The sequence below is a fragment of the Aricia agestis genome, chromosome 3, assembly GCF_905147365.1.
Source record: "Aricia agestis chromosome 3, ilAriAges1.1, whole genome shotgun sequence".
NCBI classification, from domain to species: Eukaryota; Metazoa; Arthropoda; class Insecta; order Lepidoptera; family Lycaenidae; genus Aricia; species Aricia agestis.
In genome coordinates this window covers 5125263-5141598 of record NC_056408.1, presented here as the reverse complement: position 1 = coordinate 5141598, position 16336 = coordinate 5125263, and the positions used below count along the sequence as shown (strand labels likewise).

The following is a 16336-nucleotide window of genomic DNA, read 5'->3' as shown; positions in this document are numbered from 1 at the left end:
TCGTTTATTGCACGGAAACGGTACTTTTATCTGGGGTAAAAAGTACCTATCCTTTGACCTTTTCCGGGACCTAAAGTATCTCCATACTAAATTTCAGCAAAATCGATTTGGCGGTTTGGTCATGAAACAGACAGACCCATTCGCATTTATACTAAGGAATATTAGTATAAAAGTAGAAGTCCTTAGTAATTAACCTGCTTACCCGCAAAGACAATTCACGGAAATAACACGGTTTTCGGTTAGGTTCGTTATTTCAAATTAGAAAAATTGATGTTGATAAATGAATTGATAAATTCTCAGACGGAATAAACACACTAAATGACTTAACGGACGTTGTTCGTAGAGTCCACATCCTGAGGATGCTCCGGTGTAGGGGCGAAACGCGCGTCGAGGTTTTCAACCTGCATGGTGGTGAGGGGCCTTGCACGGATTTGCCAACATTATTGCTTGTGTGGTGGTGGTGTTTGCAAGTTCTTGCATGCGAGTGTACGCATAGGCAGTGTGGGAGGAGGGAGGTGCTGTACGCCTATGCGTACACTCACTCATTTACTTAAAGGTGGAAGTTGTTTTCGCGGAATATTGCTAAAAATAATAACAAACTAAATTTAAACTATGAATTTCCGCAAAGTAACGCCTGATTCCATTAACTACACAAAATGTTATCAGAATCGGTTCAGACGTTTCGGAGAAGTCCGACAACGGGAAGTAGTACAGTTATAGAATGTAAACAGAAATCTCGCACCAACTATACAATTTTTGCTATAAATTGAATTTTATCAAAATCGATCCTATGATGAAACACATTGACGGCTGATACTGATAGACTGTGAGGCTGGGATCCTTTCTTCACTCTATTATCTAATGCTAAACATAAATATTTTATAACCAACATCAAACCCAGCCATTTGAACATAGCAATTGCAATTAACAACTTATTTGCAGTTTTATTAGTAAAGGTGCCTCACACGTAGATATTTTTCATAAGCAATTAAATGTAATAAGCGTAAAATAACGATAATTCTCTTCCGTCGCGCTTGTGGACCCACGTGACAAATGGACGGCCCCTAATCCTTAGAAACTCATGGCCGCACCCAAAGAGTTTTAATGATGACTTAACTTTTATTAAATGAAACTTCGTACATTTTATGTCAAACTCGTAATCTTTGAATCTAGCTAATGCAAAGAGTCAGTCTTGTTATATTTTAGGGAAATATTTAGTTTTGTTAGGTCCTTACGTCTACATAACCGGTAAAATTATGTCTAACAGCCGTAGTTAGAGGTACATAAACCATTGCTTAACTTTAATTGAATGAATATTTTGACATAATCTCCGTATATTTTGTGTCAACTCTTTATTTCTTTATGTTTGTACTAGCTGTTGCCCGCGACTTCGTCCGCGTGGACTTCAGTTTATAGCGCGCGATGTCAACAAAATTGGTGTCAAAAGCTTTTATAAAAAAAACCCTGGTACCCCTTAAATCAAAACAGCTGTACAGTGTGCACATAATATTTCATTTTTTAAAATTAAACTTTATATTTTATGCCAAATTTTAAAGCTTATTTATCCCCCCAATTACACAACTTCACCCATAAACTATTTATCATTGATAGGTTGATAGGACGTCACTGTATATATTATATAATATAAAGTTCTTACTTATTAAATAACGTAAAAAAGAAATAACAATCGAAAAGAAAATTGAAATATGATGATACCACCTCTTATATAAAGATGTTGGGCAAGCGTTAGCGCGATGTAAGAGACGCACGGCGCCATCTAGTATGAATGTTTGGAACTTACTTAATTTGAACAAATTTTTGTATTTTCACCCCCTTATAACCCTTTTTTCCAGTAAAAAAAGTAGCCTATGTCCTTTCTCAGGCTTTAGACTATCAGTATACAACATTTCATTACAATCGGTTCGGTAGTCTTGGCGTGAAAGCGAGACAGACAGACAGACAGACAGACAGACAGACAGACAGAGATACTTTCGCATTTATAATATTAGTATAGATTTATTGTAGTAGGTAATCACAATAAAGACGGATACAGTAATTTAAAATGTAAAAGTTGTAAAGTAGTACAAGTAGCTTTTTTATTCGAAATAGTCATTACTTTGCCATTTCGAACATGATTTAAAGTACCTTGACATTTTGCAAGACACTTTTTATTGTGGAATTAAAAATATCACTTCTTTAAATTACATACAAGATTTGTGTTACTGTTTCCAATTTTCATTTGTTATGAACCTATTGCTATTTAATGCGATTTATCTGTCTGCGAGATTCTTACCGTATCAAGAGTAAGTTCTACTTTTTCTTCTTTTTTTTTGTAAATGGCTCCTTGATTTTCGTATAAGTTCTACTTCTTCTTCTTTTTTTAAATGGCTCCTTGGTGAGTTGCCTATGTCAGAGTGAGTGGCGAAGACTTTTAACTTTTTATAGTGTACGAGCTTTTGCCCGCGGCTTCGCTCGCGTTACGAAGTATTATTATAACAAACTTTCCACGCCTATTTTAACCCCTTGGAGGTGGAATTGATCAAAATCCTTTCTTAGCGGATGCCTACGTCATAATATCTACCTGCATGCCAAATTTCAGCCCGATCGGTCCAGTGGTTTGGGCTGTGCGTTGATATAGATCACTATGTCAATCAGTCAGTCACCTTTGAGTTTTATATATATAGATTTGGCATAAGGTGTCGCAGGTGGTATAGGACATAGGTCTACCAGAATCTGATGGCAAAAAGTGACAAGATAAATTGATTCTAGCAATACCGGGGGTAATTGGAATAAAATATTTTGATCCTTTTCTTATAGCGGCTGATTCTGTGTGTTAAACATGCAAATATAAAAAATTTATATTATCCAATGATCAAGGATATTTTTTGAAAATCTGTCAAAAATTGCCATCAGATTTTGGTAGTTTCTAGTAAATATGTCAAATTCTAACTTCATAACAATACCTAATAAGAACCGTATTTACCAGAAATCCAGAATATTATGTACATGGGAAAGAAAATCAAATAATAGCAATTATTATCAAAGAATAGCAATTATCAAATTAATAAACATGTACATGGGAAAGAAAATCAAAGTTTCTTTTTCCCATGTTTAAGTATTAATCGTTAGCAATCTTTCAATCTCGTTAACCTGGAGATTATAAAGATACTTATTATTTCCTGAGTCTTTACCTCATATTTATTACTTACTATCCAGCATCCTGCGCCACTTTTGGATCTTATTATCAAGGACATAAAGTCCAAAATCACATTTGTAAAGTTTCTGACAGTTATATAGTGCCAGGAATAATTCTAACAAATTGCAATGAATGTGCCCTTATTAGGTACAGTATAAGTATTATGACAGTAGAATAATAATTTAGCCGTGTCCTTGAAATCTAACTTAAAAATCGGCCAAGTGCGAGTTGGATTTTTTTTTATAAGTATGGGAATTTATTTTATTTAAATTTTATTATTAATTATTAAAGTATAAATACAATTAAATATTTTGTAAACATTTCAGTTGCCTACTTGTTGTCATCATTAATAGAGAGCAAAAATGGCAAAAAAATCACGTGTATCCTATGGCGGGTTACAATTTGTAGTTTTTGCCTCTGCGCATAATGTGATCATACCAACTAAAGCGTGTCTCGGTCAGTTTTTCGGACACTGGAGTTATCTTGAAGCTTCCCCGGATATATTCATTTCTAATTTTGTCAAGTTAAGTACCCCTCCAGACCATCGTGACATTTTCATTTCTGTGGTGTGGAGCTTTTGTATGTGTTTCCTTGACCGTCCAACATTCTAAAGCATACATTGCAGGTGTTATCGCCATTTTATATATATATATATATATATATATATATATATATATATATATATAATTGGTATTTATTGGCATATTTGAGTTCAAGATGGTCTACTGCTACGAGAATATATTATTTATATTCTCGTAGCATCTTATTTTATAGTATGAGGTGGTGGAAAAGCTCGTTCACTTTTATGACACTAGCGCCGGGGGGCCGTTGGTCCTTCGAGGCCCAGTATGCAAATGGCACAAATTAATGTTATGGCCACCTAGCCTATGTTCCCAGAGAACATTGTGATGACTATCGAATAAACTTACAGGCCCTAAGCGCCTGGGATAGACAGGAATTGCTTGTACCTTGGACCTAATGGAGGAAAGCTTAGATATATTTAGGGTATATTTTATTTAAATATATCAATTTTAAAGTATAAGCTAATCTATTAATGTAAAATGATACTCGAATGACATCTACAGAAACGATCCTGGCCCCTTAGACAAAGTATCTTTCGTTAAAAACGATGACGAAATTCGTTACCAAAATGTATACGGTTTGACATAAGTCATCGCTAAATGACATTTTGCTTGAGAAGACTAATGTCAAATCCCATACATTTTGATAACGAATTTCGTCATCGTTTTTAACGAAAGGGTCTTTGGCTACGGCCTCTATAGCTACTAATTAAATAACATTAAAAGTTTGTAAAAATTGAGTTGCTGGCTCAAAAATATAAGCATGGTTGTTCTAAAAATCTCGGAAACAGTGTAGAGTCCGAACATTGTATTATAGAGGTAGACATACAATTATGTATATATTTAGTTAAATTGGCTTTCGACTGAACCCTCGTCCTCTCCAATTGGAGTAATAAGTGGACTTCCATTTACTTAAATGAAGGATAATAATTATTTCATTCCATAAAGATGACGCGAGGAACACGGTTAAAATAAAAAAGTGCAGTGGGACATTAACAAATTGATATCATACGTAACGAAGAGAATTTATAAAACGAAAACGATTTAATTAAAAATACAATATAACACCTATACTTTACTCGGGTTATAAATTACAAAGGTGTTGTAAAAATTGAAATCATGCATCGGTAAAAGCTATTTGTAATGTGCTCTCATATAATTGTGTATTTATCAGTAACTCCGCCCCTTTAGTAAAGGTCTATATACGGGGAGGCCGATTTATCCTATTGGACTGATCGGGGGCTGACCCTTCGACCGGATTCGTATCCAAGAATACACAATACATGTCCCCAGGTTGGGTTTGCCTGTGATCAGTCCGAACGGCAGGGTAATTACGTACGTGTCAGCTATACAGCAGGCGTTTGTCAGCAGATGTTTCACAATAATATTTTTGCTGTCTGATAAAAATTTCGTAAACAAAGTTTTTGACATCATAGACAAAATGATGATTTTCTCTTCAGCTGGAAGAAGCGTCAATTGTACCAACCTAAAAAAAATACATTATAATATTATGTGTTGTGAGATGTGACAAAGTAAAATTTTATGTTTCAAATCAAACTAAGGTGCTGAGGAATGCGAGTAATTTTCCGACTCTACCTAGCGTTAAACCTTTCCTATGATTTACTAGTCTAGGTAATATAGGTGATCCAGCGACTTTTTGCGCCGCTTTCAACGTACGCAGAGATTATCGACAGTCGATATAAGTTGAAATACGAGATTGTTTTTAGAGTTGCTACGTTTTATCGACATCGATATTTTCTACGATAAATGGCGTTAGATTATTCAGGAAAATAATTAACAGGATGTTGTAAGATGTTACATCCTTCTGATAAATCTAAGTATGGTCCGCATACAAAGCAGGGATCTGTCACAGATCCCACTATATTTTCTCCAAGGACTTAATTAAATAGCTGCAAGTTATGTGCCAGGAAAATAATACGTTACAAAGGTGTAAACTGTCTTCAAAGATAGAAATCTAGCAGACACAGCTCTAAATTACATACCAAGAAATTCTTCGCTCGTTTTACTTAATGAAAATAAATTAAGAATTCAATTAAAATTAATGACATTAGTTTTTGGTGAAAATCTATTGAATAGTGAATACTAGATGCTGCCCGCTAATTCTTTTGCCCAAGATTATCCTGGAGCTACACATTTTCATCGGTAAAAAATACGTAAATTTTTTTTTATGAAATAAGGAAGCAACGGGCAAACGGGTAACCTGATGGAAAGCAACTTCCGTCGCCCATGGACACTCGCAGCATCACAAGAGCTGCAAGTACGTTGCCGGCCTTTTAAGAGGGAATAGGGTAATAGGGGAGGGTAGGGATGGCAAGGGAATAGGGGAGGGTAGGGAAGGGAATAGGGTAGGGGATTGGGCCTCCGGTAAACTCACTCACTCGGCGAAACACAGCGCAAGCGCTGTTTCACGCCGGTTTTCTGTGAGAACGTGGTATTTCTCCGGTCTTTATAAAAGTTAATGTTACATGTAAACGTCAATTATAACAAAATATTTTGAACAGCCAATATGCATAATATTGCGACAGTTTTATGTCCGTTTCAACGCAATAATGCTATAACACCAAGTAAACCAAGTTGGATGAAGCGGAATTGATGTTATTTATTTGTGTACTGAGCACTGCGGGATTTCAATGGCTGTAAATTGCATTACAGAATAAATGGATTACTGATAGAAATATGTTTCGTTAGCATATTATTCACATTCAATTTGACCTACATTAACACTGAATTAGAGGAAGTGATCTTTAGAGAAAATATAGATATTTAAGAGCTCACCTGACTTTAAAAATCAAACATCGTTCTTCTCTCTTCACACTCACGCCCGTCTTTCATATGCCAGGTGAAAAAGGACGGCGCGGAATCATCGCCGAGTTAGTTTTACTTGAATAAAAGACGAACTATAATGATTATGAAAAAAGTGTTTTAAGCAAATTTAGGTTTTATCAATACCTTTTTAGATATTAAAAAATATTAAAGAAAAGACAGCAAACTTCGAAGATGAACAAGCAAAAGGTGTCTAAAACAAGGTTTTTTGTAAAAAAGAAACTATCGAGCATTTTTAGAGTAATCGTGTTTTCGTCTTGAGCATTTAATCTTTATGAACTGAAGTTACTTGTGTAAAAATATCAGTTTTCTAGACCTTACAGATTTTGAGATCTAGGTTAATGTATGTAGTCAAGTTAGGGTCATATGGGCTCTTAATGTTCTTATGTTTTTGTTAGCATGCGATAATCCCTCTGGTTTTGGTCAGATTAAAAAAAATTAAAGCCTATATTTAAAGATAAAGTGTAGATAAAACGATTAAACGATATCTACCGGCCAAGCCCACTGTATTTTAACATACACTGTAATATTAACATTTTTAACAGGGGCTTTTGGCCACTACATGGGTAACTAGCCACAAAAACCCTATAACATAATTTAATATTAATATAATTTAATAAAACAATAAGAAGATAGGATGGGTAAGAAGTGCTTAATATTAAACTGTTGTATGTTGTTGTTTCAGTGAGATGGCGCGGTGGTGCGCGCTGATCCAGTACACGACTATCTGGTTCCTTGTCGGTCTTCTCACTACAGTATGGGCTACACCAGGTCAGTATTACTCGATACATATTATTTTGTTATAAGGAATGTTGTTAAAGACGTCTATCGGGTGTACGAGCGAGGTAAGCGGTCTAGTGCAGGGGTTCACAAACTTATTTTGTCTACTGCCCACTTTGAGAACAAATTATGTTTAAATGCAGATTTTAAATGCATCCAGATGAAATAAATCACCTCCCAAGCCTCTACACAACACCCCCATTTTTTTTCTGGATCCCGCACCCCTTCTTTAGACCTTCAGCGTCCAAAAGGGGTCTAGTGCGGCCCTGTACATCAACAATACAACCTGCAGGCTTACCACGATAATAGTAGAAATGCGAGAGAGAAAAAACCAACATATTCAGGGACAAAATGACAGGCTTCTTTGTCTATTTATGCGGCTATAACTTGTCTATTTTTCTTAGACCACGTGACCACGCTAAGCGTGCTGTCCATTGTATTTCTGACAGAGATTTGTCAATTATAAAGCTCTTAATTTTAAGCGTTAATGAGGTTATCAAAACTCTACAAATTACGATTTAGCAATCTTAAAAATGTAGAGCCACGTGACCCTAAAAGTCGCATTATATCAATATTCAATGCCATTATAGCTAAAATTATAGCACTACAAAATTATTAGCCAAGAATGTACATAATATAATATTGCGATGGAAAGGTAATCTCTTTGATCAAGGTCAAATATTTCACTAACAGATTTTATGGTAGGAACAATACAATAGTGTTGTTTATTCAATTCGATTCAATAATATAACGGTGAAATCTGTTATCAGCGTAGCTAGCACGGGGTTTCCCAGTCGATTCTTCGGAAGAAAGTAATGGCAGTTTCTTTCCCATGTCGACATATCTTATTCCCGAGCATGGCACCACCCATCGACTTGAGTTTCAGTGGACAAAGACAAGAAACTCTTTCCATAGCAACCATCAAAGCAACGGCAATATTTTTTTTGACATTTAGTGTCTTGGTTCTTTTTTTTTTAATTATGGCACCTCGGCTATAAAACCATGGCCAGTGTCGAGTAAATGGCGGCAAATTCAAAAAATCGACGTGCAGCAACCCTGTCTATAGCCGGAATTATAGTTTTGATCTACGAAATACGAAAAATAAAAACTAAGTAACTTTATTATTCGTAGTTTGTAGATCAAAACTATAATTCCGGCTATAGACAGGGTTGCTATACATCGATTTTTTTTAATTTGCTGCCATTTACTCGACACTACCCATGGTTTTATAGCCAAGTGCCATCAGGCGCGGTCCGAAAGTGGGGGTCACAGGGGACATGACCACCCCCAAAATCTAAGATAAAATTGAAAAATCTCAAAATCTTGCTAAATAATAAAAGGAAATATCTAGCTATCCCCTAGCCACCACTTCCTCCGACCTTAGACAGCTGCTGTGAACCCAGAAACGTCCGAGAGCGCAGATAAAAAACCCCCCCAAAATTTCAGGCTGCGACCGCGCCTGAGTGCCATAATAAAAATAAAAAAAGAATCAAGAAACTAAATGTCATAAGCGGTTCTTTATGCTTGACTTATAGATTTTCAAAAGCGGAAGATATCGAGATACGAAAGAAACTTTTTCTCCAGTGTTTTTCCGGTAAAACTGTCAAAATTTAGTTTCTTTCGTTTGTCTACGTGCTTGTGCTAGCTATGCAGATTAGTACGCTTGTGAAAGTTTAGATAAACTGTGACCAAGGATAAAAATATACAACAATAGGTATTGTCGGCTGTATATAATTTTAGGCTATTGCATCAAGTCGTATCCGACTTATTATCGTGGGCTTTGATAATCTAGAAATTCCGTAACGAAAAACCTAACACCCTTAATCCGACCGGCACAAGGGTGCGGCGTTGCCAGACTTCGGCACGGTGTTTGTGTGTCTGCAAATTATAATTGCATAAACAATAGCTTTACCGCTCCAGTCCCCGAGTACCACACGTATTTTTTATGATATGAACTGGGAAACGAGCAGATAGATCAGCTGATGGTAAGCGATAGAAACTGGCAACATTAGACAAACAGGTTGCGTTTCTGATCCTTATCTTCCTTATCTTTATTTTCTTGATAAAATAATCTGGTCTAAATAAAGTCTACCTCATAATATTATGGTAGCTAAGAAATTAAAAAGTATAAAGGGGCTGACAAATAATGCGATAAGTACCTTTTTTTTATGAGATAAGCGGGCAAACGAGCCAACGGGTCACCTGATGGGAAGCAATTTCCGTCGCCTATGGACACTCGCAGCATCAGAAGAGCTGCAGGTGCGTTGCCGGCCTTTTAAGAGGAAATAGGGTAATAAGGGAGGGTAGGGATGGCAAGGGAATAGGGGAGGGTAGGGAAGGGAATAGGGAAGGGGATTGGGCCTCCGGTAAACTCACTCACTCGGCGAAACGCAGCGCAAACGCTGTTTCACGCCGGTTTTCTGTGAGAACGTGATATTTCTCCGGTCGAGCCGGCCCATTCGTTCCGAAGCATGGCTCTCCCACGTCCTAGTAATTATGTATATTCCTTCTTTCTGCTCCAAAAAGTACCTTCCCTATATAAACACAATAATGTCTATGGTCATCTTCTTCATCGACTTTCAAAAAGAAATGACCACATAGCTACTAGATGATAAAACAAATAACCGAGAAATTAATTTACATACAGTAAATTGAGGAAGTGTATGACATTCGGCTTGCGGTTGCAGATTGCACGTCAAGCTCAGTTATTTAATATACGAGTTTCTTAAACTGAACCTTATGACGTTAAAATAAGGGTCCCTGTAGATGCAAATTAACTATGAACGAAACATTTCCGCAAACTTCTGCTCCTGTCGGCATTTTCAATTATAAACGCGGATGAAAATAGATTTAACATTCATCCGTATTGATACTATTTAGCGTAAATATTTCTGTCTAGGAATATCTATACATAAGACGGTATTTTAAAAGTAAATAAGGTTTTAATGTGTTGAATAAACCTACTGTTTATAGTCGGGTATAGACCTACAAAGAATCTTGGTATTGCATGATTTTTATTGGGACGTAGATGCGAAATGGCTCTCAGTGAAAATAACACCAGAGTTAATTCATAAAATGATCATTGATCATACTATATTATAAATGCAATACAGTCTATTCCTTACCTCTTTACGAGGCCTAAACCCACGTGCGGATGTATAGAATACAAACACCAATCCCTGAAATGAATTAGGAGTTTTTTGCACCAAAACGTACGGTTTTCGCATGATGTATACTTCTTCCGACGCAACCAAGTTGCGGGCAACATGTACCTAATATGGTCAATACTCTTGAGACACCAAACTATAATGAAAGCCCATTTTGCAGACGGAAAAGATAAATTTATCAATTAGGAGGTAATAGATACAGATTGCGCGTACAACCTGTTCATGAGAAAGTGCCGCATGTTGTATCCGACTAATTAATTACATCGCTAACGACTGCCTACAAATTGTACACGCTTACGGAAACATGTCCTGGCCATAAAGAATAACCTTAAAAATGGTCTTAGAATTTCTTTATCCATAAAGTCTGTAGGTTGTATTGCTAATTGCCCTAAAATACATTAACCCAAAATACAGAAACAAAATAAAATAGTTACCACACACACACACACAATTGATAGGGAAAAGATGTTTTAAAGCCAGGTTTCTTGGGGCACATATTATTAGGGGTTTTTAAGAGTAGTTTATACAGGGTGTAACAAAACTATGTGATAATACTTTAGGGTGTGTATGTGTTCCTTGTAGAGAGTTCACTGTGAAAGTAGCAGCGCTGAAAAACCAAAACTTTTTTTTGTGATTTGTATGGGCTAGCGCCCCAGCGTCACGGGTTTTCCTATACAAAAGTGAAATGAATTTGCTCTTCCAGCGCTGCTACTTTTACGGTGAACTCTATACATGGGACTCATACAAACCCTTAAGTATTATTACTATGTTTTGTTACACCTGTATGTAACTTATATTCATTAGCGTGAAGCGTCGTAGTTAGTTAACTGCAACGAAAGCTAAGGTTGGGTTGCACCAACTAACTTTAACTATAACTGTAACTTTAACTACAATGCAAAATGTCAAATCTTTAGTGAAAGTCAAAAATGGACGCCATATTTAATCATAACCTTGAGCTCGACAAGGCTTTAGATGCACGTGGCGAAAAAAGGAACTAACGCTGTCATCATACATAAACGCCATTTTTGACAGTTCTCCTTTACCAGCAGCGCCCCCGCCCATGTTTCATTTCAAGCCTTGTCGGACCAGCTGTCATCTGTCAAATTCTGTGGTCAAAGTTAAGGTTAAAGTTAAAGTTAGCCTTAACTATAACCATAACTTTAACTACGCCTCTGGTGCAACCCAACCTAATAGTTAGTAAATAAGCGCTAGTGAATATCCTACTATATTTTTATAGTCCTGTAAAAATTAATTTTACTCTCACATAATTGGATATCCCGCTAAGACTTCGTTAATTACCTACTGAAAGTAAAAAAACCTAAAAATATTTCTACAGAACTACAAGAACACATTACGTATCTTAACTCATTTTTTTAAACTTAAAAGGCAAATGATAATAATAAACGTCCAATTAGGAGTAAGATATGTGGAAATTAATATTGAGAACTATTTGGCATTTACTTATATGGATATTATACTCTCGAATGTGCAAGGCGTTATGTGAGCGTAACATGTAGTTAAGTTTAATCACCAATTAGTTCAAAAATAGACAAAATATGATTTTAATTAAGAAATTTATTTGACCAAGCATCATGGAATCTCTATTATAAAGATAAATTACAAATAATGTGAAGGTCAATACGATTATTCAGAATGCAGAAAATAGGTTTTGACAAAAAATAAGTTTTCTATCACATAGTACAAGAGCCCATGTTTCTTATAAACACTAGATGTTTTTGGGAATTTCTTTGTGCCGAAATATCGGGAATTGGCCTACTTTTCACCGCAAAAAACATCCTAATATGTCCTTTCCCAGGAGTCCAAGCATCTTCGCCCATACCCGTCCAAATCGGTTCACCAGTTTAAGCGCGAAGATGTATCACACTTCTGAACTCATAAAATAAGTTTGTAGTACACATAATTGGCCATAAAAACACGCATATCTGCACTTATAAATGAAAAAGCCACTCCCTAAGTTGCATTCTGTCGGGTATATTTATGATATCACTTTCAACGATTTATTCCGACCGTCGTTACTATGGTAACTAATAGGTGCAAGTTGTCGACGGGTATATACTCTCATAATAACCATTTATTTGCACGGTTCCTGGACTATAAATCATGCGAATGTTGTATGATTTTAAGGTATAACGCGACGGCGATTAAATGATGTAGTGAACATTTTTACCTCCAATTAATTATTGTATTATGTACGTAAAATTATATTTGATACCATGGAGTTACCATACTTAACCCAATATAAGTACATACTAAGTTAACCAAAACTGCATAAAATTTTACTAAGGTCTGTGTAATTTCAAAGGTCATTTTGCTGAACCACCAGAAATAATCTTACTGGATTCTGAAGAATATCACTATACCTACTAGATTCTGAAGGTATCACCTTCTGCAGTTCCTTCTGGCACATTACAAACTTTAACACCATATGTTATATCGTAATCGTCAAAATATCGACATGATCTCGACAAAACTCTATAAAAGATTGTTATTTCGATGATAGATCTACGCGAGAAAAAATGTTTGTCATGCAAGGGTCAATAGAGATGAGGAGACAAACTATCAAACATCGAGAAAACATGTAGAGTGCGATATCTCGTTGGCGTATGCTAGGCAGGGTGATCTACGAATAATAATCGTAGATCGTGACAGGCTTTATAATCTAACAACATATTACGAAGAAGGGAAACACAGAATGCAACAATTTCATAGCAAATATTTATGGAACAAGGAATCAATTTGGATCGTAGAGCTGGTCCGGTGCGTAATTAAAATAAATTGGAACTATTCAGGTTGGCTATAAAAGTTCTCGCCAGCCTCAATTAGTGGCGCTCATAAATGTTTGTTATACAATTACTGTATCCGCGTTACGTCTTTCTTGGTAGAACACTTTTTTGTTGAGTTCGTTGTAAAAAAGTTTATTATTTAATTTTGAAGAAATAAAGTTTTCAACACTTCTAGAGTTTCTTTTATATTTTACTATAAGGGAAATGCACGATCTCCTACTACCTTCTTCTCATTAATTTCGTTGTGGGTCCCAAGACAGATTAGCTTGTCCCTCGGGCATCCCTGAGATCATATCAAAGGGTTTTCGTGGTTGGTTACCACTGTTGATCCTGGCGACACAGGAGTTGCAGTGGTGGGAATGTGTGGTGGGCCTTTTTCCCCGGTTATAAGGGAAATGCTCACTGTGAACCCGTATACGCGGTGTGTATAGAGTCCTTAAATATGAGTTTTGTCCTTGTCTGATAGGTATTAGTCGTTAGCAAGTCGCTTGACAGTCAAAGATAAAACATTGTGTAATTGTGTCTTTTTTAAAGATGGCGCATTTTATGGTGTATTTTTATGTCCAGGGCCGTGCGAAGTCGAGACAGGCCAGTCGAGTATAATAGTTGATATTGAAGAAAGCAGAGGAGAACGTAAGTCTATTTAAAGTGTTAATAAAATATTAATAATTTTAAGACTTTGACATTTTTAGAAGAATTTTTACTGGGAGATGTAGAACTTTTTAAACTTAAGTATGAGCTGTTATCGCGCTTCTGTCGTGAAGTAATATGCGATTGATAGAGACAAAAAACGGTAGGACAGTTTACGAATAACTGCTCCCTTACCGAAATTGAGTATGCACAGCCAATTTCTTTACATAAATTAACAACCTAGCCTCATTTAGCAAAGACCTCCGAAAAGAAAAACTAAACTAAAACTTTTTTTCAGAAACAAATCAAACCACAACGCCATTAATACTACCTATAGTCGGGGAGCCAGATGTAGATATTGTGTTGTCGACGGTCTTCCCCAAAGGCCCCACGTTGTTCGAGCTCGATGGAAAACGATTGCAGCTGCTGCAGCCTCTCGACAGAGATGCCGATAACTTGTCGCATATGGTGTTTCAGGTAAGATAAAATATAAATAATAATAATTAATGTATTGCATTAGAAGGCAAATTAGAGAGGTATAAGTGTCAGAGGAATGGATAGACAGATATTTACAATTTGGTAAGGTATGTCAAAAACGGCTAACAGATCACGATTTAACGTTGTCTTTACATAGCTCGACCAAATAGCACTGCTAACAGGTTCTCTAGCTGCCAGTCAATGTCTCCGATGGTACATTTTTAAATTATGTAAGATAACTTTTAAATTATAATAAGTTACTTTCTTGTCTACATAACAAAAATTCCACAAATTGTGGTACATTTAGGCTTTTAAAAAATTAACATTAAAAAAGTAATTTGATTAAATAAATGTGTTTTAATCCGTTATAACCGACAAAAAACACCAATTTTAAGATAAAACCAACATAAATTGCGCTCAGCATTCAATTTAACAGCAGTAACCGTTAATTGATAGGAAGTATTTGCTCGATACCAAAACGCGATTCAAATATAAATTATCATATCGCCTACACGTTATTGTGACCTGTGACCTTTCCCAGAAGAGAATGTACGCCGGGCTCTTGTACTATAATCGATTAAACTTAGAATTATGCCTTGTTACTTGATTATAATGCATCTTGGGTGCCTTTTGCGCTCCTCGTTCATGTATGGTTTAATATATTCATAGAGTAATCTTAATAGTTCATGTTGTCTTTACAAAGACTAGAAAACAATAGATATGCCATACTTTCTCTTATTAAAGTTATTGACGTTTTATGTAAAATCATGTTACTGTTACGATCAGACATAAAGATTGATTGAAATATTGAAACCTAGACAATAACGTTACTAAATAATAATTTTTAACATGATTTTTTTAACTTTTCGTAGTCTCAGGCAATTTAATATTTCTTAGGTTTTATAAAAATGATTTGAGACACTAGACATAAGCCTACTTGCTCCTGTTGCCCCAAATTGGATTTTTTCTAATCGTTTGTCAAAATATAATTACAGAAATAACATCATTATTAACTTTAACCCAGAGTGCCTTAATAATATGTTGGACTTTATTAATAACTTTACTTATAATACAATATAATAATAATAATAATTATTATTATAGTAGAGTAACTTCCAATACAGCTCTCTCAACACGGAGACGAGTTTTACCCTTATATTTTATTTTTCAATTGTAACCAGTAGTATCTAACAAACAGACAGATAGAGTATGGAGTATCTGTCAGATAAGTTGTGGATAGCCTATCCGGCACTTATCAGGAAGTGGTGAAACAGCCCCTAAGCATTTTTATTGTACATATTAATAATATGCCTATTGCCTATTACAGCTGGTGTGCCAGGTGAAAGCGACGAAGAAGCGTCGCACCATCCCCGTGATAGTGAGAGTGTCCGACATCAACGACAACGCGCCAGTGTTCCAGGGGGTCCCGTATGAAACTAACGTATCTGAGGTAAGGGAAAATAACATATTAAATACATAATACAGTACACCCTCGCCAATCCGGCTCCTGGCTAATCTGGCGCTCCTTGTTATCCGACAGCATGGTTAATTTAGGCACATAAACATTATTTTGGCCAATTTTTATTTAGGTCCACTTGCACAGATCCAGGTTAAAGTTAATACCGGGGTTAATAATGTGTTATCTCTTACATTCTTCATATATTTTACGAAAGAGATAACGTTTAATCCGGGGTTAACTTTAACCCAGATCTGCGCAAGTGGGCCTTAGGCACGTAATTTTTTTGTTACAATGCATGCAACGGTTATGGTCACATCTCGCTGATTGGAAGTTCGAGCTTTAGAAAAATTATTTGTAGTAAAGATAAAATCTTAACATTATAAGGTATTGTAATGTGT

The 16336-nt window shown here is 35.9% G+C and overlaps 1 protein-coding gene and 1 long non-coding RNA gene across 2 annotated transcripts in view; one reads left to right on the top strand and one right to left on the bottom strand.

Moving 5' to 3' along the window:
• The window catches only part of LOC121740584 (cadherin-99C), a 190473-nt gene that overhangs the window by 144090 nt on the left and 30047 nt on the right, over positions 1-16336 (top strand). Inside the window, exons 4-7 of the mRNA XM_042133320.1 lie at positions 7307-7392; positions 13940-14005; positions 14301-14479; positions 15807-15929. Of these exons, the coding sequence (XP_041989254.1) occupies positions 7311-7392; positions 13940-14005; positions 14301-14479; positions 15807-15929 (450 nt within the window). The 5' untranslated portion in view covers positions 7307-7310. The remainder of the gene's footprint in view (positions 1-7306; positions 7393-13939; positions 14006-14300; positions 14480-15806; positions 15930-16336) is intronic.
• On the bottom strand, positions 2384-5467 carry LOC121740588. Its single transcript, XR_006037651.1, has 3 exons — positions 5455-5467; positions 4383-4388; positions 2384-2428 (listed from the first exon to the last, which is right to left on the bottom strand). It is a non-coding gene; the product is annotated as an uncharacterized LOC121740588 (long non-coding RNA).